Here is a 26,977-nt window from a genome sequence, read left to right as displayed (position 1 = left end):
CCAAATGTTGCGTTAACGTGGGTAACTTTTATTTAACTCGTGTATCTGTTTCGCTCAGTCCGGTTCTTGACGCCTCGTGTTGTCGTCATCACGCAGCGACTCTGTAATCTTATCGTAAACATTTACACGACATTACTGACTAAATGTCCACCTTTCGCTGGGTTCGGAAACCTTGAATAATTTTATTTTCTTACTTTTATTTTAGTTTTTGTCTATGTGTGCGGCGCGATTGCCTTGCAACCAGTTCAGGGTGTCCCTTGGCTACTGGCATAAAATAGCATGGACAGCCGCCAGCATGACCCGTGAGAGGGTAAGTGGATTAGAAAATGAATGGATAACTTTCTGACCTTGATTGTTTCATCATTTTGCTCATAATCCCTCAAGATATTTCTTTAATTTCAAAGGAAACCCTGAATCAAAATAACATAATTCCACATGAAAGCTCAACCACCCTAATATGAATTGGCAACAAACTGTACTCGGAGAACGGATAGTCAATGTATTTATAACGGATATATTAAATGGAATTGTAGACTATTGCAATGCTAATCAAAATGGAAGCTCAGTAAGCCTTAAATAATGGAAAAGGAATGGAAAAGGTTCAACCATAGCTCATATGCTCCCCTTGCATAATCCTGACAAGTGATCACAAAACAAAAATAAATCTTGAGATAGCTACTTGATCCAACTCTTGCATTGGATCCCACGAACCTCCTAATCGACTGTCCAGTGAGCATATTGTTTGCTGAGTATTTGTGCGTGCGCGTGTGTCAATACACCGTGAACTGTTAAGTCTTGTCGGTAAAATAATTCTGTTGGGCACTATCTGCGTCCGTTATTCATTCAACGCGGTCGTATAAAAGGAGGAGGATCCCGCTTTACATGGCCACATCAAGTTTGTCCAATAAAGCGGCGGTGAGTGTTAAATTTTTAATGTATGATGAGTCAAATCCGAGCCACTTAGATGCATTAAAGCGCATTTGTTTAGGTTGGGTTTTGAGTGAATGTTCTGTTTGGTAGGGTAATCTCACACATTGAGATGAGATGAACCAGACATTCATTTATAAGTAAGGAAAATTCAAGCCATGAAAAACATTTTATAGCATCTAAAATACCCAAAACACGCAGTATATTTTTAGTCAAATGCAAAACACCAATAAAAATGACTTAGTGTCCAAAATCTGCAAAAAATTGAGCTGCGAATTGTGCATTTTCAGAAAGTCCCGCCTCCAGTTCATGACGTCACGCCAATACGTCAATGGCTTCAGATTCGGAGAATATGCTTTCTTGTTACTCATCCAGTTATGAATATGATTCAAATAGTTCTGAAGAGGAAAGCATACATATTTACAATACAATTTATTCTGTGTCATTTTGAGGCAATAGGGGGGGTGTCGCACCCAACAAAACAGGCAGAAGATGGCGACAAAGCTCCGTGTGTAGTAATAATACACCAAACAAAGTACAGCAAAATGCATTGAGGTGATGCAAGGTATGTCCCATCTCAGTCGGGGGCGTTCCTTCAGTGACGTCACGTACGGACTCGTCGCCAACTCAAAAACAAGACTTCCTGAATATTCAGCGCAAGTCTTAAAACGTAAAATATAGCTATATGCGGTGGAATCTTTGTAAAATACGCTCAGTAGAAGTCATTTGAAGCCATTTTACAAATTATGGACACAACTTGTCCGGAGACGTCGGTTGTCCTTTAGAAGGAGTGTGAAACTGATTTGTGTTGAGCATTGTTATGCCACAACCACCAGTTGGATTTAGCGTTTCATTTTGGACGCATTTGTTGTCAATCTGATCTTTGCAGACATTCAGAAAAAAAAAAAAAAACTTGAATGTCATCAAAGACAAGAAATGCTCATATTTTTATATTTTTTTTAAAAAATGCTAAAGAGTTGATCTTTTTCTCCCTATGATCAACTTCACGATTCCGTTTCATCCTTCGGAACTTTCATCGGTGCTGTCCTTGCCCGACGCCCTCCAGTCTCTCCTGCGCTTCTTTGTGGAGTCCGAGTGTTGATGAGAGTCGTTTTTCCTTTTGCGTCTCTTTCGGTCTTCATCTGTCCTTTCTTTTTTCTTACTTTTATGATGACTTTTCGACTTGCTGCTGTCGTTACTGCCGGCTGCCATCTTCTTTTTTCCCTCTGCTTCGTCCTCTTTTTTCTTTTTTTTCTTTTTCTTCTTTTTGGAGCGTTTCGACTTGGACGCTTTCATTTTGTGATCGTCCTCCTTTGCGGTGCTGATTTTATCATTGGAAATAAGAGCATAGACGGACGGAACAGTTGGAAGCCATTTTGTGAACAAAATAAGAATGTCGGCAAACCCGATTATTAGTAGATGCAAACCTCTCATAATAATAATGAATAATAATGAATAATAAGTGAGACATTTACCTGTCACTCTCGAATTCTTCTGGGTAAAGCTCCTTGAAGCCACTGTGTCCCCACCTGCACATAAAGGAATCTTTGCTCAGGTCATGATAACCCGCCCCCCCCAATAATAATAATAATCATAATCATAATAATAATAATAATAATAATCATAATACATTTCATTTATAAGCACCTTTCAAAACTCTGAAGCTCACTTTACAGTCACAGAATAAGTTTTTCTGTGGGTGAGCAGCGGCAGCCACACACGCAAGCGTTCACTCAACCCGGAATAACTCAAATAAATATAAAGCTAGCTAGCCAGATAGCTAATAGATAGCTAGCTAGAAATATAGCTAATAGGTAGCTAGCTAGCCAGATAGCTAATAGCTAGCTAGCTAGCCTTATAGCTAATAGATAGCTAGCTAGAAATATAGTTAATGGGTAGCTAGCTAGCCAGATAGTTAATAGGTAGCTAACTAGCCAGATAGCTAATAAGTAACTAGCTAGCCAGATAGCTAATAGCTAGCTAGCCATATAGCTAATAGATAGCTAGCTAGAAATATAGCTAATGGGTAGCTAGCTAGCCAGATAGCTAATAGGTAGCTTGCTAGCCAGATAGCTAATAGCTAGCTAGCCATATAGCTAATAGATAGCTAGCTAGAAATATAGCTAATAGGTAACTAGCTAGCCAGATAGCTAATAGGTAGCTAGCTAGCCAGATAGCTAATAAGTAACTAGCTAGCCAGATAGCTAATAGATATGTAGCTAGATAGCTGCTGATGTCACCTATTATTTGACTGTTTTGTGTGGATTTTTACACAGGTAAAAACGACCCACAACATAATCAAGGTCAGCTGTAAATAATAGCCAGCTAGCTAGCTAGCTTTCTATATATTTTAGGAGCTTATAGATAGCTAATAGCTAGCTAGCTAGCCAGATAACTGGCTAGATAGCTGCTGACGTCACCTATTATTTGACTGTTTTGTGTGGATTTTCACATACAGTTAAAAATGACCCACAACTTAATCAAGGTCAGCTATAAATAATAGCCAGTTAGCTTGCTAGCTTTCTCTATAGTTTATTCACTGTATGTCTTTTTCACAGAATCCCAAACTTTATTCACAGGGAATTTGGAAATCCTGCTTTCACTGTTTTCTGCGTCAAAAGCAAATGAAATAAATGCCGGCTCCTATTGGTTACCTGTCTGGATCGTTATCCTCAAAGTCATACAGTTTACGTGTCCAGCATCGTGCTTCTCGATCGTCATGCCCGGAGGAATCTCTGGACGGATATGATAGGCGATCGCAGTGCATTTGACCTCTAAAAAAAAAAAAAAAAGTTAAAACATGATGTAATAGTTTTGGTAACTAAGCAGTTGACAGTGAATCTGTACGCTACCTGATTGTCTTGGTGCGCTCATATGACTGCGGTTGGACATTTGGACCTCCCAGCCTCGCAACTTCCACATTTCTGACTCTTCCTGGATCTGCAGTAAGTATTCAAATCAAATTTTACACGTACAGTGATACCTTGGCTTACGAACTTAATTGGTTCCCAGACAGTGTAAGGCGAAGTGTGTATCCCAAAAATTAATTTCCCATAGGAGACCATTCAAATGAAAATAATCTGTTCCCAGTTCCCCATCAAACATAATTTTCTACTTTTAATTTTCTAAGCCTTAAAACTACACATGGCTTGATGGAATGGTTTCCTCAGCAATAAACACTTGATGAGGAACGATCAAGTGTACTGTACTTTTCAAAAAAGTACAGATGACGGCTGAAGAAACCTTCTCATCGATGGACCACTCATGTACGACTAACAGCTTACACAGACGACTTGATGAGGAATGTAACCTTCTTCGTTCACCATCTTGAGGAATGATCCCTTGTAGGCGCCGATAAAACTACCGTCGGTACATAATCTCGCTTTTTCTCTGTTCATTTCCTGTTTGGGTACAGTTGGCGAAAAGCGCAATTTTGATTAGATGATGATACTGACCTAAGGTGGCCGTTGATGTTCAATGAGCAATTTTGATTGGATGGTAGCCGTTGATGTCAAAACAGATAAATGCCCCTTTTTAAATAAGCCCGGTGATGAGTATCATACACATCAGGTTGAATGCAATGAAACAATACCATGGATGAAACAGTCGAATGTCAGTGGCACTTTGACAAGCCCCATGCTAACGTTAGCATCAATATACTTCTGCGAGAGACAGCAGAAAGCAAGTGTCCAAGCTATTGAAGCCGTGTGCAGGCTGGATTTTTCTTACCAATCATGAGAAATGGAAAACTATTCACATTAATGGTGCGTATTATCACAAAGTTATTTTAAATAAAACATAATGACATTTTGTTTAAAAGTGGCCGTGCGTGCGTGTGTCTCTCACTGAAAAATATTTCTAAATATTTTACTTTTATGGCTCTCTTCGTCAAAAAGGTTCCCGACCCCTGCAGTAGACGTTCGAAAGGATGGTAAGTCACCTAACTGGATTGTTAACAAAGTAATAAGAAAGTTAAACTTCTCAAAATAATTCAAACAAAGTTCAAGATCGTTACTTGCAGTGCCGGAAATTAATTCAACAGTTTTTCTCCAGCAGTGTACATATTTGACACATTAACAATGGAGGAGGTTTGTGCATTGGCATGATAGATTATTTACAAATCACCACAGGGTGACAGCAACACTGAAAACGTCTGTTCCCTCATTCGGTATCCAACAGGTGAGTGATTTTACTGCATTTTGTTTTCATTAACGGCTCATAACTTTTTTTTTTATGATACACCCAAATGCTCTCAAAATAACGTTTCTTTCACGATTATTTTGTAAATGTTTTGACGGTTTAAACCAACGTAGTTTCATGAGGACCACACGACCTTGTGCGCTTTTGTCTCCTACCTTGTTGTGAGCATCAGTGTGGCGGATAACATTTCGTAGCAGAGTCTTTCCCAGAGTCTGTTTCGACATGATGAAAATCTGACACGGGAAGAAAAGGTACGTTTTTATCACACCGGATGGTTAAAAGTAAATGGATAAAGCATCGAGCAGTCGTAAAATGGCAATTTTGGTTAGTAGCGATTTTACGTGGTGAGAACTGTTGACGAACGCACATCACAAACGACAAGTGATCTTACTCACATTTAATTTGCGACACTGATCTAAAAAAAGCACTAAATACTTCTATCCTCCGTTAAACGTGGACTTTTATATGAGATAGAAAAAAACAAGGATGAGATTAAAATTATACTCGCGAATTTCCTTGTTATTTCCGCAAACGTCAATGCGTATTTTCCAGTAAAACCGACTAATGGCTGAGCAACCTGTCAATCAATATTTTAGCCAATTAGAGTAAAGGTGGGTAACCGCCCCTTGAAAGCTCTTGCGATTTTTAAAGGAACGTGTCCGTTGAACGTCAGCTCAACTATGATAGGTCAAGGCATGTATGAGAATGTTCCATATCGTTTTTCAATCGAGATTTAAGATTTATTGGAGTTTAGTGTTCAGGAATTTAGGTTATTATACGTCTGTATGTTCTAGAATTGTAATGCGTGCTTTTTAAACACGATGACAATTGAATCGTTTGGCAGGAAAAAAAATGAGTAGTAGCTGTCTCCGTGCATGTTTGAACGTCAACAGAAAATAAGCGAATTTTTTTACTTTTCAATTATAAAACAAAGAAATGGCCAGAATAAAAGAAGCCAGATGTTTATTGTGCGTGGGGCAATAATGTCTCTCTTTTTCACACCTTATGTTGATTTTCTACTTGAATTTGGCCCCAAGCCTAATCGAATAATCATAGAAGGTCGAACAGAAAGTGGAAGCAGACCACTACTGTGCCGTTAGCCCTTTCTTACAAACATTTTTCTTTTACGTACTATAATGTTCTCTATCCTATTTAAAACAAACCCTGCCATTTCTTTCCAACCACGGTGTATTTTTAAAATTACGATATATGTCGGTGTAAACGACCTAATTTTAGTGTGCAAGTCCAAAGTCCATTTTTCTCTTCTAGTGCCACCCCGAAATTTTTATCAGCAAATAAATAACTTAATCATTCTGAAAAAAAACACCAATAAAGCAAAATTTGTATAATTAGAAGGTGCTTGGTGACGAACAATAGATGCAAGTAGATTATAATAATTTCCTTTCAATGGACATCATGTCAGCCGGATCTTTTCTCGCTTCGTCGACTGTTTTGACAGTCAAAATAAATGCAATTCTTATCATTTACTATTTTCACATTCATTTAGATGCTTAATATAGTCAACAGCAGCTCGAGAAACAGTAAAACATAAAGAAAGAAGATCGTTGCAATTTGCACATTGTTAGCAAGTCATTTGTGTAAATCCATAGCAATAAAAGGCCCCCAATCGATCCCCAGGTGAGTGAATTCTCGATTTGTTTGATAAAGTATCATTCAAGAAATTACAATTTTATAGTTGTCTGTTAAATGCTTTGCTTAAATCAAGAAAACCACCAAGAGCATTTTTCTTCCTCTCAAATGCGGATGAGAAATGGTTGAGGAGTTGCAACAAAGCATTCTTAATGGAATGTTTCTTACAAAAACGACATTGTTTAATGTACAGAATGTTAATCTGAACTGGCTCATGTGACAATTTTACCATTTTTTTTTCCAAGTGTCTTGCTTATGGTAGTTATGTTTAATTTGCGTTAACATCATAAGAGCATCTTCTACTTTGGATAATTTGAAGCCTGCGGCATAATTACAGGCTTCAATAAAAGAATGTTTGTTTTTCCTCTGTAATTCTATTCTCAGACTGCATTCAGCACACATGATAGGCTCCAAATACCTTCCGTGCATAGATTTCCATGAATCTTTTTTGGGAAACTCTGTGCAAGAATACACATTCCGCCCTCCTCGTTGTCATGAACGCGGAGAAGCTGCAGCAAGAAGAGGAGGAACGAAGATGAGAAAGGGGAGGGGGGTAAACACTCCGAGACGGAAACATGTCTCGTAAAATCCGAGCACTGAGACGAAGGAAAGAATAACAAATTTACTGAAATAAGGGAGGACTAACTAAAACGAATACATGCAAATGAGGAGTTGTTGCCGATACAAACGCATTGTATTTGTGTTGGCAATGAGAGGACAAGCATTGCACTGTGACTGCTGCTACTGAGCACCAATCTCTCTTCTGTCTGTGTACCCCCACCCCCATCCCTCTGCAGCTTGCCACCATCCAGCCAAGCGAGGACGGAAGGAGGCTTTCCATGGCTTTTTGATTCGGAATTTGTATGAATATGAGAGGATTTGGCCAACACAGCCGCTCCTGTCGCCACTGTTCTTTTCCATACCACGTGTGAAAATGCATCCGATTTTCCTCGCCTGACATGGCTGTTATGGTCCTGACTGAGAATCAAGGCATCACCCGGACGTGGAGCTCCGGCTGATCGCATCAAGAACACGCGAGTCATGGGGGCTAAACAGATGAAATGGTAAGCGTCTTCTCCTTAAGAAAAAAAAAAATATTTTTAGGAGTGTTAAATAGTGCTATAATGACATCTTCAGTATGTACCTGACAGGAAGTAGACAAGCATTCTCTTTTATCATCACTGATGTACCGACGCCGAATCACAACATCCACGTAAAGACCACTGTGACATCTTCAGTAGGCTACTTATTGTCTGTCTGTTTATGACGCCGATAGCTGTGGGTGTGTCTCAGAGAGACCGGATGCTATCGCCTAGCAACCACCCTCTCTTTTGCCTCATTCCATTTTGAGTCCACATGTTGTTCAGTGGATAGATGGATAGATAAAAGTCATTGTGTTAAGTTAGTTAAGGACAAGAAAAATGGGAACGTAACACTGATATCAAAACACGAGTGCAGAACAATCCCAATAAAAATAATCAAATGTTAAGAGTGCCTCGTTGCATAATGTAGTGAATCCAGCCAAACCCTGATTGCCAGATCAAAATAACAAATGACTGTAGGTGTACTTTTCACCCCATCACATGCGATCATGCGATGCTGAGCTACTGCTAATCTCATGTAAATCCGCATCTGAAATTCAGGGTCCCAATTTCTCCACAATCACGCCTCCCGTAGAATATAGCAGTCTACCAATATTCCACATGGTACAGCGTCAAGTCACACATTGATATTTGAACGTGAATAGTTCACAAATATATTGGATTGGATTTGCCATTATTAGTCTCGCAGTGGAGAAATTTACATTTCACAGCAGCAAAGTGATGAAAGGAATGAAAGTAGAAAAACAAAATACATGAGCTTCTGGAAAGGCAGCCACTCTCGCGGCGCTGTCTTAAAGTCAAAAGAACAAAAAATAAATACATTCTTTAACCGATTGCAAACATGTATGCTTTCCTCTTCAGAACTATTTGAATCATATTCATAACTGGATGTATAACAAGAAAGCATATTCTCCGAATCTGAAGCCATTAATTCACAAGCAATGCAAGACGTCTTGGCGTGACATCACGAACTGGGGGCGGGTCTTTCTGAAAATGCCCAATTCGCAGCTCAATTTTTTTGCAGATTTTGGACACTTTAAGTCATTTTATTGGTGTTTTGCATTTGACTAAAAATATCATAGTGCATGTTTTGGGTATTTTTGATGCTATAAAACGTTTTTCTGGTGTCAGTTAAAAAACAAAAAAGTGACGTCGGTTGTCCTTTAAGGCTTATTTAATAGAAAAATTATGTTTTATGGGGACCTGGAAACTGATTATTCTCATTTTTAATAGTTTCCTATGGGAAATTAATGTTTGGAAGACACACTTTTCGCCTTACACACAATTTCTGGGAACCAATTAAGTTCGTAAGCTAAGGTATCACTGTATAGCACTTAAGAAATTTACTAACAAATTCACTTTACGAACACCCGCTTGGAACGCATCTCGTTCGTAAAATGGGGAACGTCTGTAATTGCAAAGCAGCACCCATTTTAGAGTGGAAATGCGCTTAGCTACGCCATCGCCCCAACCCAAAAAGAAAACATCTCTTTACTCTAAATCAGGGGTTGTCAAAGTCATTTTTTGCCGCGGGCCACATTGTAGTTTTGGTTTCCTCTCGAGGGCCGTTATGATTTTGGGGAACCCATTAGAATGTTTAAATCCCTTCAAATATTACACATAGAGCACACAGCAAATTAATGAATAACTCGTTTTCAAATCTGAAGTCAAGATTAATGACTTTTATTGTGGTTGACATCCAAAAATATGAAATATTGGCTCAGATTTTAGCAATCATCATGGAATTTAACAAGTTTGATTTGCTTTCGCGGGCCGAAAAAAAAAGATGTGGCGGGCCGGATTTGGCCCGCGGGCCTTGACTTTGACACCTGTGCTCTAAATCATCCAACATATTTTATCCCACTCCTGCAATGCCTTTGGATATTTTGCGGTTTTATCCTACACTATACTTAAGCCTGTTGTTTTGTTCCTGCTCCGCTTTGCCTGCGGAGTAACAAAGTTTGAATTTTTTTCCATCATCTCTTTCCCACAGAGCCAGTCACACACGCACAGGGGGACTAAAATGAATCTCTCCTCTAGATATCATACTCCAGTTCATAGTTTACAGTCACTTCATCTTATTTCTGTCAAAATAAAGCCGAGCAAATATGACAGCTTGTCACCAGGCTGTTTTAGATGCGTTCCAAGCAGATACAAAAAGAGCGGCTATGCACTAAACGCCTGACCACCATCCACTGCGAACTTCAACGAACGCCTTAGCTCACAAGATAGCAAAGTATGTGAAGAATTTCCTGCGTCATGCGTGCATGCGTTTCTTAGTGATCATGTTGCAGCCTGTGCTAGTGAAATTGTCTGCGGCATAGTCAGTGCCATCGTGGGGGTTGTTTTCCAATTCAAAAGAATTACAGTGATACCTTTGTTTACGAATTTAATTGGTTCCCAGACTGAGTGTGTAAGGCAAATATCTCCCCACCCATCTGAAAACCGTTAAAAACTTACATCAACATTTTATGCACATGTCTATATTTGTAGTTGCTCATCTGGCAGAAGGGGAAAACTGTCACGGTGCTGCCTGTGCTTGCCATCTGTTTCAGCCTCAGCTCAGCCAGCCCTGTGCGCTCCCCCAAAGAGGAACATGTCGTCACCCGCATCAGCGACACGCCCGGTCAGGAAACAATCCGCCATCAGCCTGAGGAAAAGCAGGGAGGACGAGGCCATGATAAATACGAGCTGACGGACAAGAAGCATCTCGCAGGTTGGATGGCTCCAAATCTTGCAAACACGTAACACACAACAGGATTCAGAGTCACGGTATCATTGCTAGCAAAGACTTCTTTGTTAGCCCGCAAATCATCAATCATCAAAACAAATCATTTATCAATATTTAGCTACCTTGTATTTGCAGGGAAAACATGTTTTGATAGCAGGCACATCAAATTTGAATAAATATGCTAAATTACAACACATTGAAAAGTGATTCTCGTGTTTCGGTTTTCCATATTATCATGTTTTATTTATTATTTTGTTTGTTTATGGATTTATTTTACACACACAATTGAATGTAATGGTTTTAAAGAATGCAGAACAATGTTATACAATGATACCTCATCTTACGAACTTAATTGGTTCCCAGAAAGTGTGTTTAAAGTGAAAAGTTCGTCTGCCAAACATTTATTTACCATAAGAAACCATTAAAAAAGACAATAATCCGTTCCCATGTCCCCAAAAAACATAATTTTCTACTAAATACGCCTTAAAACTACACAAAATATACCTTATTTTATGTATAATAAATGAGCTATTGTATTGTAATCAAAGAAATAAACTGTACTGTATAATAGCGTCGTTTTATTTACCTTTGTGATGGTCGTTGATGTAGTTGCCGTGCTTTCTCGGCGATAATACCCTCACTCACAATGTCCCCTGCTAGCTGCTTTTTGTTAATCCAAATTAACAGATGTTTTTCAACCTCTTCTATTGCCTGTGACCGTTGCTGAGCCAAAGCAGAAACACCGTCAGCCACACGTAGCAATGGGCGACATAGCATACTGGTACTGGGACGCTAAGTCATACAAATGCATCCCTCGTCATGTTTTTTGACGATCTCCTTCTTCTGCTCGACCGTAATTTATTTTGTGTCGTATTCGTCTTAACACTAGCTTGTGGTGGGGTCTTTTCAGTCCCATAATAGCAAAAGTACTCCACTCGATAGCAAAGCATGTCTGCACTCAAAGGGGGTGTGGAAAACTAGTCCGCCAGCCACTATGGCGCTGTGTGGTTTGGTTCGTTCGCGGAAAAGTAGTTTGTATGGCAAGATTATATTCTCGGAAATTTAATGTTTTTAAGGCGAAAAGTTCGTGAGCTAAAGCGTTCGTAAGCCCAGGTGTCACTGTATTTGGTTTTCTGAAGCGCAAGCGAACTAGTATTGAAAAAATGTAAGGTTTTGAGCAAAAATGCTAAGTAAGATACTGAGAATAACTGAAAATGTGACAATTGTCAGATTAGATGGTACTTTTTTTTGTTCATCGCCATAACAACAAAATTAAACCGTTTCAAAGAAGTAACACATTTATGTGATTGTATTTTTTCGAGGTACGGTAGCTAGTTAGCTTTAGCTGGAAATTTCTGCTTCCACAGCTTGGCGAACATAATTAACTAAATGATGGGGGAAAAATACAAGATTAGCTCATGATAAAAAAAAACTAATTTGGCAGAAAAGTACATTTTCAAGTGAAGGACATTGTCTAATTTTAGACGAGGTGTCTTTTTGTGGGCTGTGTCCTTCCCTTGGTCACGATGTGCCAGAGGAAGAGAAGTCCTGGGAGGAGCAGCTGGACACCCACCAGGAGCAGCTGGAGAAGGAAATGCTTGAGGCCAGGAGGATGGTGGTCCGCCTCCAGGTAAATAAGTAACGTATTCCGAATCGGGCCATTTTAGGGTTTCTGGAGTTCTACAGCACAGTGTTCAACCGGTTAGCGTGTCAGCCTCACAGTGCAGAGGTACAGGGTTTGATTCCAGCTCTGGCGTTCCTGTGTGTAGTTTTTATTTTCTTCTTGCTTGAAGAAGGTCAGATCGGTATGGGGGGGGCAAGGTTATGGATAGCTTTAAATGTATAAAGAAGAATTTTCAAGTTAATTCTATATTTGACCGGGAGCCAGTGGAGCTCTTGGAGGACCTGGGGTGATGTGGTGAAAGGATGAGGTTCTGGTGATGATCCCGGCTGAAGAATTCTGGACCAGTTGAAGTTTTTGGAGAAGTTTCTGAGGGACACCAAAGAGAAGTGAATTGCAATAGTCAATCCGGGAGGTGACAAAACGATGAACGAAGATAGCAGTGGTGTGAGGAGTGAGAGACGGGTGAAGACGATTGATATTGCGTCGGTGGAAGTACACAGACCGGGTTAAGTTATTTATATGGGAGTGGAGATAGATAGTTTGCTGTCAAGAATGACACTTGGACTTTTCACCTGATGGGAGGGAGAAACGGTCGAAATGTCAATAGTGCGAGAGAAATTGAGCCGTTAGTAAGGTCAAAGTGTCTTGCAGGTTGATAGGTATGGTCCTCAGGTATGGTCCTCCACACGACCCTTAACCTCTTAAGCAGTATTAAAAAAAAATGAAAGTAGATTGTCATTAATAACAATTACTATTTTTTTTTTTTTTTGTCCCCAGGCTTTGCTCCTCAATGGCTTCCTCCCGGAGGATGACCCGAGTGGATCTGTGAGCTCCGGTGACAACAGAGCAAACGGCGAGCAGCAGCTGGTAGCGATTGAATCTCTTCCCCCTTTATGTATCAGCCCGCTTTATGTGACTGCTCATCCCTTCTGTTGTGTTGGTGTTCTGCTGCTATCGCTCTTGTCTGGAGAGTGCAAATTAATCTCACTAATCTCACGGGCTACCCAGTGAGCATCCCCTCATGGTGGTTCTGACATTGTCTAATTAGGATGCTCTTACTGTTATCCCCCCCACGGAAGGTTCTCACACGCAGCCGCCTGGACCAAAGCGTGGATGAGGCCCTTGATCTCAAAGTATGTGGAGTGAATGTAATCACATTTGTCCTTTGCCCTCTTTTTTTTTTTTAAACATTTCTCTTCATTTGTCTAACTCCAAGCGGGAACTCCTGAGACACAAACAGGAGGTGCGCCATATTCAGGCCATCAAGGTAAATGAATGTTATTAGTATATTAGAAAGTATCGACAAGAGTAAAAAACTGATTTCAATCAGAAAAGTGGTTTTAATTGAAAATATGTGAGTTCACGATACATAAGTTAATCAATGGCTTCTTCTTTGATATTGCATGTGGAAATTTCATAAATTTTCAAGACCCACTGAATATTGTTTTCTGGATTGGATTGGATTAGCGTTTATGAGTCTCGCAGTGAAGAAATTGACATTTCACAGCAGCGAAGTGATAGAAGTAAGAGGAAAGGAAATGAAGAAGTAGAAAAATAAAATACAGGACCTACTGTAAAGTCAGCCGCTGCGACGGCGCCATCTTGAAGTTAAAACAACAAACAAAAAAACTAAATAACCAATAATGTGATACAACACAAGTGACACAAACAGTCAATGATATGGGTCTGGAGTTATATGACCGTGAAATGAGGGCGGCTGTCCAAAATACAGCGCAATACATACAATATTGGTTTATATAGAGCTTTAACAACAGCTGAAGCTGGAACAAAGTGCTAACATGAAAAAAAAGGGAAATGATGCCCCCTTATGGAAAAGAAAAAACATTGCCAGAGTCCATTGGCCTGCGCTTTATCAGCACCCAAGCATGAAAAAACAAAACCCGAACAAATTCGTGAATGGCGATCTATGTCATATTTTCAATTCCCGTGTAAATTCGTGAATGGCAGTGAATGAGTTAAGCCCTCTCGGCACCCTCTTTGTTGCATGAAGCAGTTCTAGATGAAAGAGAGGATCAAAGCGTCCTTTTCACCAGTGCATCATGGTGAAACGTGCATGTTTGCTACAAGTTAAATGTTGAAAGCAAACACAAAGCTGTAGCATCCATTGATGAAAAGAAAGGGCCTCACATCTCCTGTCCCACGTAAATCCGCTTCAATTCCAAGCCGCGACAGATCCACATACGCATCGCCGCTTTGCGCCCACGCTCTTTTCTTCTCGTCGACCTTTCTGCTGAATAATACATTTCATTTATTCATTACAGGCGCAAACAAAGCACAATCGCCCCCATAGCTGTCCAGCGATGACAGTCAAACGGCACTGACATTCCTCCCAAATCAAAAACAGTGCTGGCATATTTGTGCTACCGAAAAGGCGCAACATTTTTTATGCTACAGAATGTAATTTTTGTTGAGTCAACTCTTAACTAAGATGATGAATAGCATGTATTTGGCTGTTGAGTATCTGTATATTAATCTCCTTGTGACGTAACCCATTCTTTCATTAGGATGCCTTGCAGCAGCGACTTTCTATGCAGGAGGATGCTGTACTGCAGCTAAAACAGGAGCTACTAAGGAGCAACATGGCCAAAGATCAGCTGGAAGGTGAAAATGTAAGACCAAGTCATGCGTTTCTGAATTATTTGCCCACCGTCACAGTCTGAAGATGCTATAATGTACTCGACAGGTGGTGCTCAAAAACGAACTGAGCGAACGCAACACATTGCTCGACGAGTACGAGGTATCGTGTCCTAACATGGATGTGCTAATCCAATCTCAAGGTGTGTTATGTGTAATACGGACACGTTTCTATTCATTTCTTTGGTTGCCATAGCAGCAACTCGGGAAGAAGGATCGGATGTTTCAGCAGCAAAAGCACGACGAAGCTCAGCAAAAAGCGCATGATGTTAGCCGCAATTGGGTAATGCAATAAAAAAAAAGCACTTGTTTTGTTGTTTGTCTGTGTTTAAATGATATAAATATAAATGATGCGGTAGTGGTGAGCGGAAGTGCATCACAGTTCTGAAGTTCTGTGTTCAAATCTTGGATCGGGTCTTCACTTGCTTGATCTCTGCAGTCTCCAATGAGATTGAGTGCAGGACAAATGTGGACTTTTTACTAAGAAATAAACACCTTAACCCCATTTTTTTTGCCAGAATAAATGCAGATTATTATTATTATTATTATTATTATTATTATTATGATGATGATGATTATTATTATTATTATACCGCCACCTCTGTCCATTAGGGATATTTATATAGGGCCAGAGTTACCAGCACAATTTTAGTTCGCTGACGAAGCTTTTTGGATGAGGAGCGAAACGTTTGGCACCTTCAAATAATTACAGATAACAACTGAAGAAACCTTTTCATCTATTATTATTATTATTATTATTATTATTATTATTATTATTATATTATTATACCACCACCTCTGTCCATTAGGGATATGTACAGTAAAGTCTCGTTATATCGATATCGGATATAGCGATAGTCCCGGTTATATCGATACTATTTCTATGCACGCACTGAGAAAATTACATGCACAGGGTCGGATATATCGATAGTCCTGGTTATATCGATATTTTTTCGGGCTCCCTTGAGTATCGATATAACGAGACTTTACTGTAAATAGGGCCAGAGCTACCAGCACAATTTTAGTTAGCTGACGAAGGTTTTTGGATGAGGAGCGAAACGTCTGGCACCTTCAAAGAAGTACAGATGATGGCTGAAGAAACCTTTTCATCAATTATTATTATTATTATTATTATTATTTGGTATAACCCCATTCTATAGCACTAAATTACTCCTAGTCCTCGTATGATTATATTCTCACATTATCATCTGCATAACAGTCATTCAGGAGTGAAGGTGGTTACAGAAGCTCTCCACCAGTATTCCAACACAGTGCACCAGTAAGTACACGTGTCTCGTTTCCCCGTAACATATCCAGACGGAAATTTCAGTCATCATCCTGTGTCACAGGGTGAAGAGCTACAACTGGTGAGGGAAGCCCTGCGTAGTTTGAGAGACAACTTCTCCGGCCACGACCCACAGCATCATACCTTGGACACCCTTGAGCAGGGTGTGTCAAGCCTCATGGATCGCCTGCTCTCAGAAGCCCAGCGATGGCAGAATAGAGGGGTATGCTTGTTTACATGGAGGTCACTATTATTTGGTGCATTGATAGAAAAAAAATGACTATTATCATCAAAATATTACAGAATAGTGAAATGGAAACCAATCAATTGCACGCATACCAGGAAAATTAGTCCACCCTGTCATCCCTTTAAGAAATCCTCAATGGCATTGCAACTAGCAAGTTTTCCTTGAAAAGTATTGACACTTGCATTTCATAAAATTTACCATATTATAATAATAATAATACATTTCATTTATAAGCGCCTTTCAAAACTCTCAAGGTCACTGTACAGTCACATGATACATTTCTGCGGGTGAGCAGCGGCAGCCACAAGCGCCAGCGTTCACTCAACCTGGAAGTAACTCGAATCAATCGAAAGCTAGCTAGCCAGCTAGAAAATAGCTAATAGATAACCAGCTAGTAGATATTATGTGTGTAGTTAAGAGATTGTCAAGCTTAATTGAAATGCAGTCAGCTTGCAAATTGCAGTGGCGGACCGTCAAGGCCTGCAAAGCCTTCTCTGCTGGCCTAAAAATATCTAAATCGATGATTTGCTCGTCACTAGCCATTCATAGTTTGCTAAAACTGCTCTGATCACAAGCCGCTAGTGACAAGAGCATACTGGCCAGAGCTAGCACACTGTATCGGTAGCGAGCTGCATAAGCAATTATATTGTTATGTTGATTTAATCGCGGTTTTGTCAATCCACAATGGCTGAAGGAAGAGAAGAAATTGATTTGGTTGCAGATTTACTGTCATTAAGAAAGGGCGGTCAGTTATTTCCTGGCTAATGGTACCCTCTAGTGGACATGTAGTAAATCGCACAGCACTTTTCACTCTGAATTGATTCAGACATAGCACTACTGAAGGCCTAGCGATGAAATCCATGGCTAATTGGTTAAATTGAATCAGGTCAAGAATGATGTGACAATTTTCTGGAAATAACATCACTGATTTACTTACAGGAATTTCAATCGCCAGGTCCAACTGTTCGCAGGGCCAACTCTTCAGACAGAGATTCATGGCCACCGAGCTCAAGTGAGGCGCATTAATTTGTTTATTTCATAACTATCGACTGTGAGTTGTTATAAAAGTCTTTTTTTGTGTCATTTTGCTTTTGTTTTATTTGCAGAAATGTCACACTCTCACAGCAGTCCAGGATTACATACCGTCGTGTCCACTAAAGTGCTGTACTTCACTGATCGCTCGCTCACCCCTTTCCTCATTAACATACCCAAACGGTGAAAAGTAATCTTTGTTCATAAAACTCAGTATTGTATAAATTTCAATATACTGCGTTAATGAATGAAAAGATCCAAAGGTTCAATGTCTGGCGGCGTGTCCTCACAGGCTGGGTGAGGTGACCTTGCGAGACTTCAAGGTGGCTGTGGACCGGCAAGGCAGCTTCAGATACCACTTCAAAGCGCTCGACCCGGAGTTTGGCACCGTCAAAGAGGAGGTGAGCTACACAGAAAATGCCATTTTTGAAGGTGGGAGATGGGAAGAGAATCCATGTTACGAATGTTGGGATGGAGTGAGTTCCAAAGTTTGGGGGCGGAGCAGCTGAAGGCTCTGTCACCCATCGTGCTGAGACGGGCAGGGGGCATACAGAGGCGGAGGGAGGAAGAGGATCTGAGGGAATGAGAGGGAATAGAAATTTGAAGAAGGTCAGATCGGTATGGGGGGGCAAGGTTATGGATAGCTTTAAATGTATAAAGAAGAATTTTCAAGTTGATTCTATATTTGACCGGGAGCCAGTGGAGTTCTTGGAGGACGGGGGTGATGTGGTGAAAGGATGAGGTTCTGGTGATGATCCAGGCTGAAGAATTCTGGACGAGTTGGAGTTTTTGGAGAAATTTCTGAGAGACACCAAAGAGAAGTGAATTGCAATAGTCAATCCGGGAGCTGACAAGACTATGAACGAGGATAGCAGTGGTGTGAGGAGTGAGAGACGGGCGAAGACGATTGATTTTTGCGTAAAAGCCAAATGCTGCCCTCCTCGTAGGAGGGGAAAAAAAGAAGGTACAGTAAAGTCTCGTTATATCGATATCGGATATATCGATAGTCCCGGTTATATCGATACTATTTCTATGCACGCACGGAGAAAATTACATGCAAACAGGGTCGGATATATCGATAGTCCCGGTTATATCGATATTTTTTCGGACTCCCTTGAATATCGATATAACGAGACTTTACTGTATTTTCATAAAACAGCCAAACCCTTCACTAAATCGCTATCGTGGTGTGAGGTTCAATTTGGATCGTTCCTACAACCGACTTCATAGGCAACATAGGCTTATTGATGTTGATGAGGTGATACCAGATCAAATGGGGCAATCAGGCCAGTCGTAGACCCTATACTCAGGCAGGACAAGAGAAGTAATCAGTATAGCCGCAGAGAGTAGTCCTCTGCTCCCCCCAACCTTAGAGCAGGGACCAATCATAGCAGAGTCTGGCACGGCCACGTCTGGACAGTATGGATATGTATATAGGGCCAAAACTACCAGCAAAAGATTTTAGTTCGCTGACAAAGCCTCTTGGATAAGAAGCGACACCTTCAAAGAAGTACAGATGACGGTTGAAGAAACCTCCTCATCGAAAAGAAAAAAAATGTTTGTTTGTTTGTTTGTTTGTTTTCCCCAGGTATTCCAGGATGGTGCTGTGGTACCAGGCTGGGAAGGGAAGATTGTAGCGTGGGTAGAAGAAGACCATGGGGAGAGGAGGTAGAAGCCAAAAAAATAAATAAAACGCCAAAAATTCATTTGTGTTCACTGGCACAGAACTTGACTGAAAACTTGGGACCAATGGACTGAAATTAAAATGTTTCGTGTCAAGGAATACTCCAGACACTGTTTACATCTCACAAATATGGACGTGACATCAGTTATTTTGATAGTGACGGTCCCCAATCAATAAAATGAAATGTAATACTGATGGATCTTCATTGTCATTTTCCACACGTTCCACATTGCCAAATCGTGGATGTTCTAAGTAAGTGTTCTAATAAACATGGAACATCTATCTATTAATTTTGAGCTTCAGGCAACAGGCGGGTTACACTCTGAACCGGTTACCAGCCAATCACAGAGCACTCGAGTCTGCGTATGTGGAAATGTCGCGGCTTGGAATTGAAGCGGATTTACGTAGGACAGAAAATGTGAGACAATTTGTTTTCGTCAATGGCTGTGTTTGCTTTCAACATTTAGCTTGTAGCAGACCTGCATGTTTCAACATGACATCTGTGATCCACTGGTGAAAAGGAGGCTTTAATCCTCTCCTCTTTCATCGTTCGCATCATAGCCAATCGTTAGCCAACAGATACCTAGCTAGATAGCCAGCCAGCTAGATAGTCAATACATGTAGCTAGATAGCTAATAGATAGCAAATAGCTAGCAAATAATAGTAATAATAATAATAATAATAATAATAATAATAATAATAATAAATAATAATACATTTCATTTATAAGCGCCTTTCAAAACTCTCAAGGTCAGTTTTCAGTCACAGGATACGTTTTTCTGTGGGTGAGCAGCGGCAGCCACACGCACCAGCGTTCACTCAACCCGGAAGTAACTCAAATAGAAAGCTATCTAGCTAGCCAATCGTTAGCCAACAGATACCTAGCTAGATAGCCAGCCAGCGAGATAGTCAATACATGTAGGTAGTTAGCCAGCTAGATAGCTAATATATAGCAAATAGCGAGCAAATAATAATAATAATACATTTCATTTATAAGCGTACAACAAAGAGGGTGCAGAAAGTGCTTAAGATTGAATGACTGTTTTTGTGTTGTCATATTATTTATTTTTTGTGTGTTCTTTTGACTTCAAGATGGCGCTGTCGTATTGTCAATCTTCGAAATGACCTACTGCGCATTTCCAGTATTTTATTTTGACTTTCACATTCATCTTTCCCAGGCTGGAGATTGTCATAAAATATCCGCCGTCACCGTAAGTCTCCGCCTCCGCTTGTTAAAGATGGCAACGGCGCTATTTTCATTTACAGCTCTCGGGAAGTCCACAAGCAGGTAGTAGATGTCCTCCACTTCAATCACGGCATCATCCTGCACAGCAAAACAACATTTTCATGGCATTTGCAGTCCCTGTTCCCGCGAGAAGATTTATCAGGCCTTTACCTTGGACATCTTAAGCTGCCACTCTGACATGGAGCTAATCTTGGGCAGCTCCACGGTCAGCTCCACTTTGCATGGAAATCCCTCTGCGAGGGTCTTCACCTCTAGTCGATATTCGGGCCTTTCAGGCTGTTCGAACGTGGTGGAGGAGATTACCTCGATCAAGCCTTTTTTGCAAACGGCGGGTTGGCGGACGATATCTGCCGGCAGCCCTGTATCGTCTTTGCCCAGCCGCAGAGAGTTGATCTGCTGCAGGAGAGAGTCCGGGCTCTGACTGGCTGCAAATAAGTACAGTGATACCTCGGTTTACGAACCCCTTGGCTTACGAACTTTTCGTTTTTCGAATGTTACATTTATGAAAATTTTACCTTGGCGTACGAACTTTACCTTGGCTTACGAACTTTTTTTCGTACACAGTGCTGCCTCAATGAGTGATGTCGTTCGCTAACGAGCCCGTTCTTCTAACAACAAAATGGCAGCTGACTGTTTTTCGTCCTCTATTTCCCGCCCCCAGTCTTTGGTTAAAGCCACGTGATTGGTCAAGAACGCAGCAGTGAGGGACACAGGCAGACGACAGTGAGAGTTTCAACTTTGTTCAAAGGCAGAGTGACTGCGAGGTTAAAATATCCCATCAATCAGGCCCCACAAACAACCCGCACAAGCCATCTGTACACTTGATGCAAAAAGCGGTCAACCCAGCTAAACAGAACACAATTGATGAGGAACTAGATAAAATGATCACAGAGGAAGCACCTACAAGGGATCCTTCCTCAAGATGGTCACAGAAGTTCCTCATCAAGTGTTTAATGCTGATGAAACCGGCCACTCCATTCCATGAAGTCATCAACGACCATTACAAAGGTTAATAAAACAACTTTATTATACAGTCCAGTTTATTTCTTTAATTATAATACCATAGCACATTTATTATACATAAAATAAGGTATATTTTGTGTCGTTTTAAGTCTTAGAAAATTAGAAAGTAGAAAATTATGTTTTATGGAGACCTGGGAACGGATTATTCTCATTTTAATGTTTTCCTATGCAAAATTATTTTTTGGGATAGACACATTTCGCCTTACACACTCTGTCTGGAAACCAATTAAGTTTGTAAGCCAAGGTATCACTGTATCTTGATTGTTATCGATGATAGTCTGAAGTGAAAGATGAGCTGGAACATAAAAAGGCCCTGCAGCGGCTTGTCAAGGCGCTGACTTTTTAGCCTACCCGCATTTGACTGTTTGTCTGTCATCAATTGCTGCTGTTGCTGGAAGCCGAGGCGGCGGCACAAATCCTCTGGGTCATTTTTGGTACAAAGGCTGACGACATTATACTGCGGAGACAACATAAATCCATGCTGCTGGTGGGCGAAGCTTAGAGCTAACATGTAGACCTGGTCCATCCCAGTCTTGTCTTTTTTACAGTCCTCAAGCACCTCCGGGTTAAATGCTATGTCCAGCACTGTGTAAGCACCTGGAAAGTGATAAAGGTGGGCATCACATCACCGAAATTTGTCTGTGTACACTTTTACTGCCACTTTAAACTATTTGCTGTCTATTAGCTATCTAGCTAGCTCGCTGGCTATCTGGCTGGCAATCTATTAGCTAGCTAGATAGCTAGCTACCTAGTTACCTCACCTTCATCTTTGTGTGTTTCCAGGCTTCCAGCATACACGGGTATTGGCTTGTTGGAATCGCAGGAAGCTGGGACACGCTTCCAGCTGCATATGTTAATGTACAGCCAGCCTCCGTGTGGTTCCTGGTGGGAGCATAAAGACAATTATAAACTGGAAACAAAACAAGCTTAGGCCCTGTTTTTGTTCTCCACACAAGTTTACACACACACAAGAGGGAGAGCTACACAGAGAGATGATGGATTGAAGGTTGAAAAAATGTAACACATAACAATTTGAAATGTTGGGCCAGATTTAAGCAAGGGTTATGGAAGTTGAAACATATGATTTGCTTTTGCGGGCCACATAAAATGATGTGGTGGACCGAATCTAGCCCCTGGGCCTTGATTTCGACACCCTGATATTCATGTAGTATCCCAAAACTGTTTGTTTCTATAATTTATTTGCTCAACATTTTGTCGTGAAAATAATCAATCTGGCACACTATAGCTGCACCATTCTGTTATTTTTACGAGCTATTTGGGTGCTTTTATTTTATTTTATCGGGTTCGTGTGACGTCATTGTTAAAAGGCTTCCAGGCCTATGCTAATGAGCTACACCTGCGGAGTCAATGAGGGTGTCAGAACTATCTGGGAACTTACCATCATGGCAGTGCGTATGCAGGAGTCAAACTTCGGTGGATCGTTGTAATCCATGCCGGACTTCAACTGTTTCGCCATGAAGCTCCGGTAAGATTCTGGGTCGTTCTGGCAAAGGTCGTCCAACATGGACCATAGCTGGTTAACCTGCTGGAAAACATTTCCTGGACCGCTGCTGGAGGACATTTCCAAACCCAATGGATGAAAACCGGTCGAAACGTACTTCTCCCGGAACAAAAAAATTAAAAAAACGAGTACGATAAAAACACTAAAAAGGCAAATGTTCTATAATCACACGCATTAAAAAAAAAGTTACAAGGCTACTACGTCATCAAGTAGCGTCAGCTATTCAATTGGAAGCTAATCTCTTCGCAAACGAAAATGAACGAGCTAGCAAGAAACAACGCTCCAGTTTTCTAATAACTCCACGATACAAGCCCACGACTCTTAATTAAATATAATTAAAAGCACGCTAACTAGCCCTGTTACCTATAAGTATCTTAACTCGTGGACGCGATTCATGCAGACTCTGTCTGTGTTGTTGGTTGCTGTGGAAACTAGCAGTCTCACAATGGCCACCCACCGGTTCCCAAGAGAGGGGCTGCAAGTTTAATGAACTCCACTTGACACAAACTGTCATAGGGCATACAGTATTTCATATTTTGTACAAACAAAATAAAAAATAAGCGGTACAGCTTGATAGAAATACTCGGTGGGCCAAAAGTAGGTATCTTTTTTTCCCCATGTAGTGGGCGGTGTGAGAGATAATTTGAACAAAGAACATGAATTGAAAAAACAATACTTAACATGTCCGGAAAGAATGAAGTTAGTCAAATAAAAAGTGAGCCTAGCGGACAGAAGAAGAACAAAGGTAGGAGTTAATATGGAAGAAAGAGTGAAAAGGTTCAAGTGACAGGAAATATGTTAGTTCCGACGAGGGAATTCAGGTTAGGATGGAAGGAAGCTGTCAATAGAAGCAGAAAGAAAGGAGGGACAAAAGGGATTTAGAAAAGTTGATAACAGAGAAAAAAGAATACCAAATTCATTTGATTGATCAAGTTTATACCCCTTTTAGCCCCACCATGTATATATCTGATAAGATAAGACATTAAATAAGAAACATTTATATATGAAATGTCCACTATTACTCCTGGTGTTCTTGTGTCAAGGTCCCCCCCTCAGTGCGTCTGTAAAGATAAGTAAACAAGATGGAGGCAATTAAATTGTGTCTGAATGTCATATACGCACATGTACATACAATTAATATAAAACTAGTTATTTGCATTCTGTATAGTTAATGCTTCACTTTGATTTGTAAAATGGCTTCAAATGACTTCTACTGAGCGTACTTTACAAAGATTCCACCACATATAGCTATATTTTACGTTTTAAGACTCGCGCTGAATATTCCGGAAGTCTTGTTTTTGAGTTGGTGACGAGTCCTCACCCTACATCACTGAAGGAACGCCCCAAACTGAGAAAGGACAGACCTTGTATCACCTCAATGCATTTTGCGGTACTTTGTTTGGTCTGAAAACGTTGTGTTGATCCGTGTTGATGGCGAAATTAGAAGGAAAACACATAGATAACGCAATGGTGAATCGTATGTTACACAGAGACAACTCTTTGATATTTGTTGACAAAAATTCCAAGCTGAAAAATAAACCTATTCGCAACGGAGCTCTAGCGCCATCTTCTGCATTTTCTGTGACGCTACACATCAGCCTTGCTCCCTCAAAATGACCCGGAAGACCTTCTTTAATCGATTGCAAAAATTGATACTTTCCTCTTCAGAACTATTTGAATCATAGTCATAACTGGATGTGTAACAAGAAAGCATATTCTCCAAATCTGAAGCCATTGTTTTGATTCTCGAGCAAGGCGGGACTTTCTAAAAATGCCCAATTCGCACCTCAATTTTTTTTTTGCAGATTTTGGACACTTTAAGTCATTTTTATTGGTATTTTGCATTTGATTAAAAATATCAGCCAGTGTGTGTTTTGGGTATTATACATGCTATAAAACGTTTTTTTCTGATGTCAGTTAGGAGACAAAAAAATGGTGTCGGTTGTCCTTTAAACAGTACCTACGATGTCACATTTCCCAAATAGTGTTCCCAAAACAAAACATCTAGTCCAAAATTTAGTTTTATTCTACCCTGGCTCCAAAATTCTTAAAATACAGTAAAGTCTCGTTATATCGATATCGGATATATCGATAGTCCCGGTTATATCGATACTATTTCTATGCACGCACTGAGAAAATTACATGCAAACAGGGTCGGATATATCGATAGTCCTGGTTCTATCGATATTTTTTCGGACTCCCTTGAATATCGATATAACGAGACTTTACTGTACATCATACATCAACGCCGATGCATATGTGGATATGTCGCAGTTTGGAATTGAAGCGGATTCACGTGAAACAGGAAATGTGAGACAGTTGTAGCTGACCAGCCCAAGTACAAACAACTGCTTTTTTTCTACACTGTGATGAACTACTATGTCATGTGACTAAATAACTTTACCTCCATGATCTCATAGATCCACCCAAGGAATTTGGCCACCTTGGTATAAACACCCGGATGATTGGGCTCAGCGCAGCCGTTCCCCCAGCTGACGACACCCATCAACCGCCACACATTGTCGTCCTGACATACCAAAGGCCCACCACTGTCCCCCTGCGACAGTCACAGGATGGAATAAAAAAAAAAAAAAAAAACGACATCCATGAACGACTCCATCATGCCAAATAAGGTACAGTGGGAATCGCGCACCTGACACGCGTCCACTTTTCCCTCGGTATATCCGGCGCAGAGCATCCGTGGTGTGATTTCCCCGTTATACATGCAGGAGCTGTTGCATTTATTAGAGCCTATGATAGGAACGGGGGCCTCTTTCAGGGTGTCCGATGAATGAGCTGAGAGAAATATACACAGATACCACAGCGCTTCTGTATGCACTGCCCCTGTAGCAGATGTGTGTTTGAATCTGACGCCATCCTCACCACCATCAGGTTGTGTGTATCCCCAGCCAGAAATCCAGCACTGCGTACCTCCAGGAGGGTCGTAGTCGTATTGTGGCAAACACACGGGACGAATTGTATCTGGTTTTTCAATGGGAAAAGAGAGAGTAGGAAAGTGTGACTTTATCGTCCAGATGTGTCCCATTGATGTTTATGTGTCTTTCTTTTTCTCTGTTATATGGTTCCCCTCTCTCTCTCTCTCTCTCTCTCTCTCTCTCTCTCTCTCTCTCTCTCTCTCTCTCTCTCTCTCTCTCTCTCTCTCTCTCTCTCTCTCTCTCTCTCTCTCTCTCTCTCTCTCTCTCTCTCTCTGTCTGTCTGTCTGTCTGTCTGTCTGTCTGTCTGTCTGTCTCTCTCTCTCTCTCTCTCTCTCTCTCTCTCTCTCTCTCTCTCTCTCTCTCTCTCTCTCTCTCTCTCTCTCTCTCTCTCTCTCTCCCGCTCTCTCTCGCTCTGTCTGTCTGTCTGTCTGTCTCTCTCTGTCTCTCTCTCTCTCTGTGTCTGTGTCTCTGTCTCTCGCTCTCTGTCTCTCTCTCTCTCTCTCTCTCTCTCTCTCTCTCTCTCTCTCTCTCTCTCTCTCTCTCTCTCTCTCTCTCTCTCTCTCTCTCTCTCTCTCTCTCTCTCTCTCTCTCTCTCTCTCTCTCTCTCTCTCTCTCTCTGTCTCTCTCTGTCTCTCTCTGTCTCTCTCTCTCTCTCTCTCTCTCTCTCTCTCTCTCTCTCTCTCTCTCTCTCTCTCTCTCTCTCTCTCTCTCTCTCTCTCTCTCTCTCTCTCTCTCTCTCTCTCTCTCTCTCTCTCTCTCTCTCTCTCTCTCTCTCTCTCTCTCTCTCTCTCTCTCTCTCTCTCTCTCTCTCTCTCTCTCTCTCTCTCTCTCTCTCTCTCTCTCTCTCTCTCTCTCTCTCTCTCTCTCTCTCTCTCTCTCTCTCTCTCTCTCTCTCTCTCTCTCTCTCTCTCTCTCTCTCTCTCTCTCTCTCTCTCTCTCTCTCTCTCTCTCTCTCTCTCTGTCTCTCTCTCTCTGTCTCTGTCTCTCTCTCTCTCTCTCTCTCTCTGTCTCTCTCTCTGTCTCTCTCTCTTTCTGACCAACAGATTTTTACTTATTTCATATCTATGACAATGCAGATTTAAAAAAAAAATCGAACCCATAATTCATGCTAA

At 40.9% G+C, this 26,977-nt stretch overlaps 5 protein-coding genes across 11 annotated transcripts in view; 2 read left to right on the top strand and 3 right to left on the bottom strand.

The window, feature by feature from the left end:
- The window catches only part of lrfn1 (leucine rich repeat and fibronectin type III domain containing 1), a 151,415-nt gene extending 143,704 nt beyond the window's left edge, over nucleotides 1–7,711 (top strand). For 3 of the 4 annotated variants that reach the window (XM_089013171.1, XM_089013170.1, XM_089013168.1), the window contains 2 exons: nucleotides 206–310; nucleotides 1,994–2,131. The gene's annotated coding sequence lies outside the window, so the exon portion shown is untranslated. Of the gene's footprint in view, nucleotides 1–205; nucleotides 311–1,993; nucleotides 2,132–7,574 lie in introns of those variants that run through there. The other variant, XM_089013169.1, reaches the window with a different exon arrangement.
- LOC148888662 (uncharacterized protein NKAPD1-like) lies at nucleotides 323–5,749 on the bottom strand. The gene is given in 7 exon segments (XM_089013176.1): nucleotides 323–2,248; nucleotides 2,403–2,456; nucleotides 3,582–3,701; nucleotides 3,780–3,795; nucleotides 3,798–3,867; nucleotides 5,283–5,360; nucleotides 5,523–5,749. Coding segments are annotated over 6 exon segments (633 nt in total). The 5' UTR covers nucleotides 5,352–5,360; nucleotides 5,523–5,749; the 3' UTR covers nucleotides 323–1,944.
- Nucleotides 6,821–19,333, top strand: dixdc1a (DIX domain containing 1a). 3 transcript variants are annotated; one of them, XM_089013173.1, is made up of 15 exons: nucleotides 6,822–7,841; nucleotides 10,436–10,596; nucleotides 12,096–12,241; nucleotides 13,013–13,102; nucleotides 13,315–13,368; nucleotides 13,452–13,502; nucleotides 14,761–14,865; nucleotides 14,940–14,993; nucleotides 15,090–15,173; nucleotides 16,110–16,169; nucleotides 16,240–16,398; nucleotides 17,362–17,434; nucleotides 17,529–17,637; nucleotides 17,747–17,855; nucleotides 19,043–19,333. In XM_089013173.1, exons 1-15 carry the CDS (start codon nucleotides 7,819–7,821, stop codon nucleotides 19,124–19,126), a joined length of 1,362 nt encoding a protein of 453 aa, XP_088869299.1. In that variant the 5' UTR covers nucleotides 6,822–7,818; the 3' UTR covers nucleotides 19,127–19,333. The 3 variants fall into 3 exon arrangements, with proteins under 3 accessions (XP_088869300.1, XP_088869299.1, XP_088869298.1); XM_089013172.1 differs by having other exon boundaries at nucleotides 7,703–7,841; nucleotides 15,087–15,173; XM_089013174.1 differs by lacking the exon at nucleotides 19,043–19,333 and having other exon boundaries at nucleotides 6,821–7,841; nucleotides 15,087–15,173; nucleotides 17,529–17,644.
- A 548-nt stretch (nucleotides 19,334–19,881) lies between these two features.
- pih1d2 (PIH1 domain containing 2) lies at nucleotides 19,882–23,002 on the bottom strand. The gene is made up of 5 exons (XM_089013167.1): nucleotides 22,807–23,002; nucleotides 22,169–22,289; nucleotides 21,759–22,004; nucleotides 20,535–20,809; nucleotides 19,882–20,462 (listed from the first exon to the last, which is right to left on the bottom strand). The coding sequence occupies exons 1-5, from the start codon at nucleotides 22,987–22,989 to the stop codon at nucleotides 20,328–20,330; spliced, it is 960 nt and encodes a 319-aa protein (XP_088869293.1). The 5' UTR covers nucleotides 22,990–23,002; the 3' UTR covers nucleotides 19,882–20,327.
- Nucleotides 23,003–23,866: 864 nt separating this feature from the next.
- The window catches only part of tmprss5 (transmembrane serine protease 5), an 11,752-nt gene continuing 8,641 nt past the window's right edge, over nucleotides 23,867–26,977 (bottom strand). For both annotated transcript variants that reach the window (XM_089013163.1, XM_089013164.1), the window contains 4 exons: nucleotides 25,813–25,911; nucleotides 25,583–25,725; nucleotides 25,334–25,486; nucleotides 23,867–23,990 (listed from right to left, as the gene is read on the bottom strand). In XM_089013163.1, coding sequence (XP_088869289.1) covers nucleotides 23,982–23,990; nucleotides 25,334–25,486; nucleotides 25,583–25,725; nucleotides 25,813–25,911 — 404 coding nt within the window. In that variant the 3' untranslated portion in view covers nucleotides 23,867–23,981. The remainder of the gene's footprint in view (nucleotides 23,991–25,333; nucleotides 25,487–25,582; nucleotides 25,726–25,812; nucleotides 25,912–26,977) is intronic.

This window comes from Hippocampus bargibanti, linkage group LG14 (assembly GCF_051943395.1).
Source record: "Hippocampus bargibanti isolate YZ-2025 linkage group LG14, ASM5194339v1, whole genome shotgun sequence".
Taxonomy (NCBI): domain Eukaryota; kingdom Metazoa; phylum Chordata; class Actinopteri; order Syngnathiformes; family Syngnathidae; genus Hippocampus; species Hippocampus bargibanti.
Note: the sequence above shows the minus strand (reverse complement) of the source record. Positions and strands in the feature narration are given on the sequence as shown.

Bases quoted from the DNA above. Each gene is read 5' to 3' on its own strand.
- dixdc1a (XM_089013172.1), top strand. From the start codon at position 7,819: ATGGGGGCTAAACAGATGAAATG. The intron at 15,174-16,109 runs GTAATGCAATAA...TCTGCATAACAG, and splicing joins ATGATGTTAGCCGCAATTGG to TCATTCAGGAGTGAAGGTGG. The intron at 16,170-16,239 runs GTAAGTACACGT...CCTGTGTCACAG, and splicing joins TATTCCAACACAGTGCACCA to GGTGAAGAGCTACAACTGGT.
- pih1d2 (XM_089013167.1), bottom strand. From the start codon at position 22,989: ATGTCCTCCAGCAGCGGTCCAGGAAATGTTTTCCAGCAGGTTAACCAG. The intron at 20,810-21,758 runs GTAGGCTAAAAA...ACTTATTTGCAG, and splicing joins AGACAAACAGTCAAATGCGG to CCAGTCAGAGCCCGGACTCT. The intron at 20,463-20,534 runs GTAAAGGCCTGA...TTTGCTGTGCAG, and splicing joins GGCAGCTTAAGATGTCCAAG to GATGATGCCGTGATTGAAGT.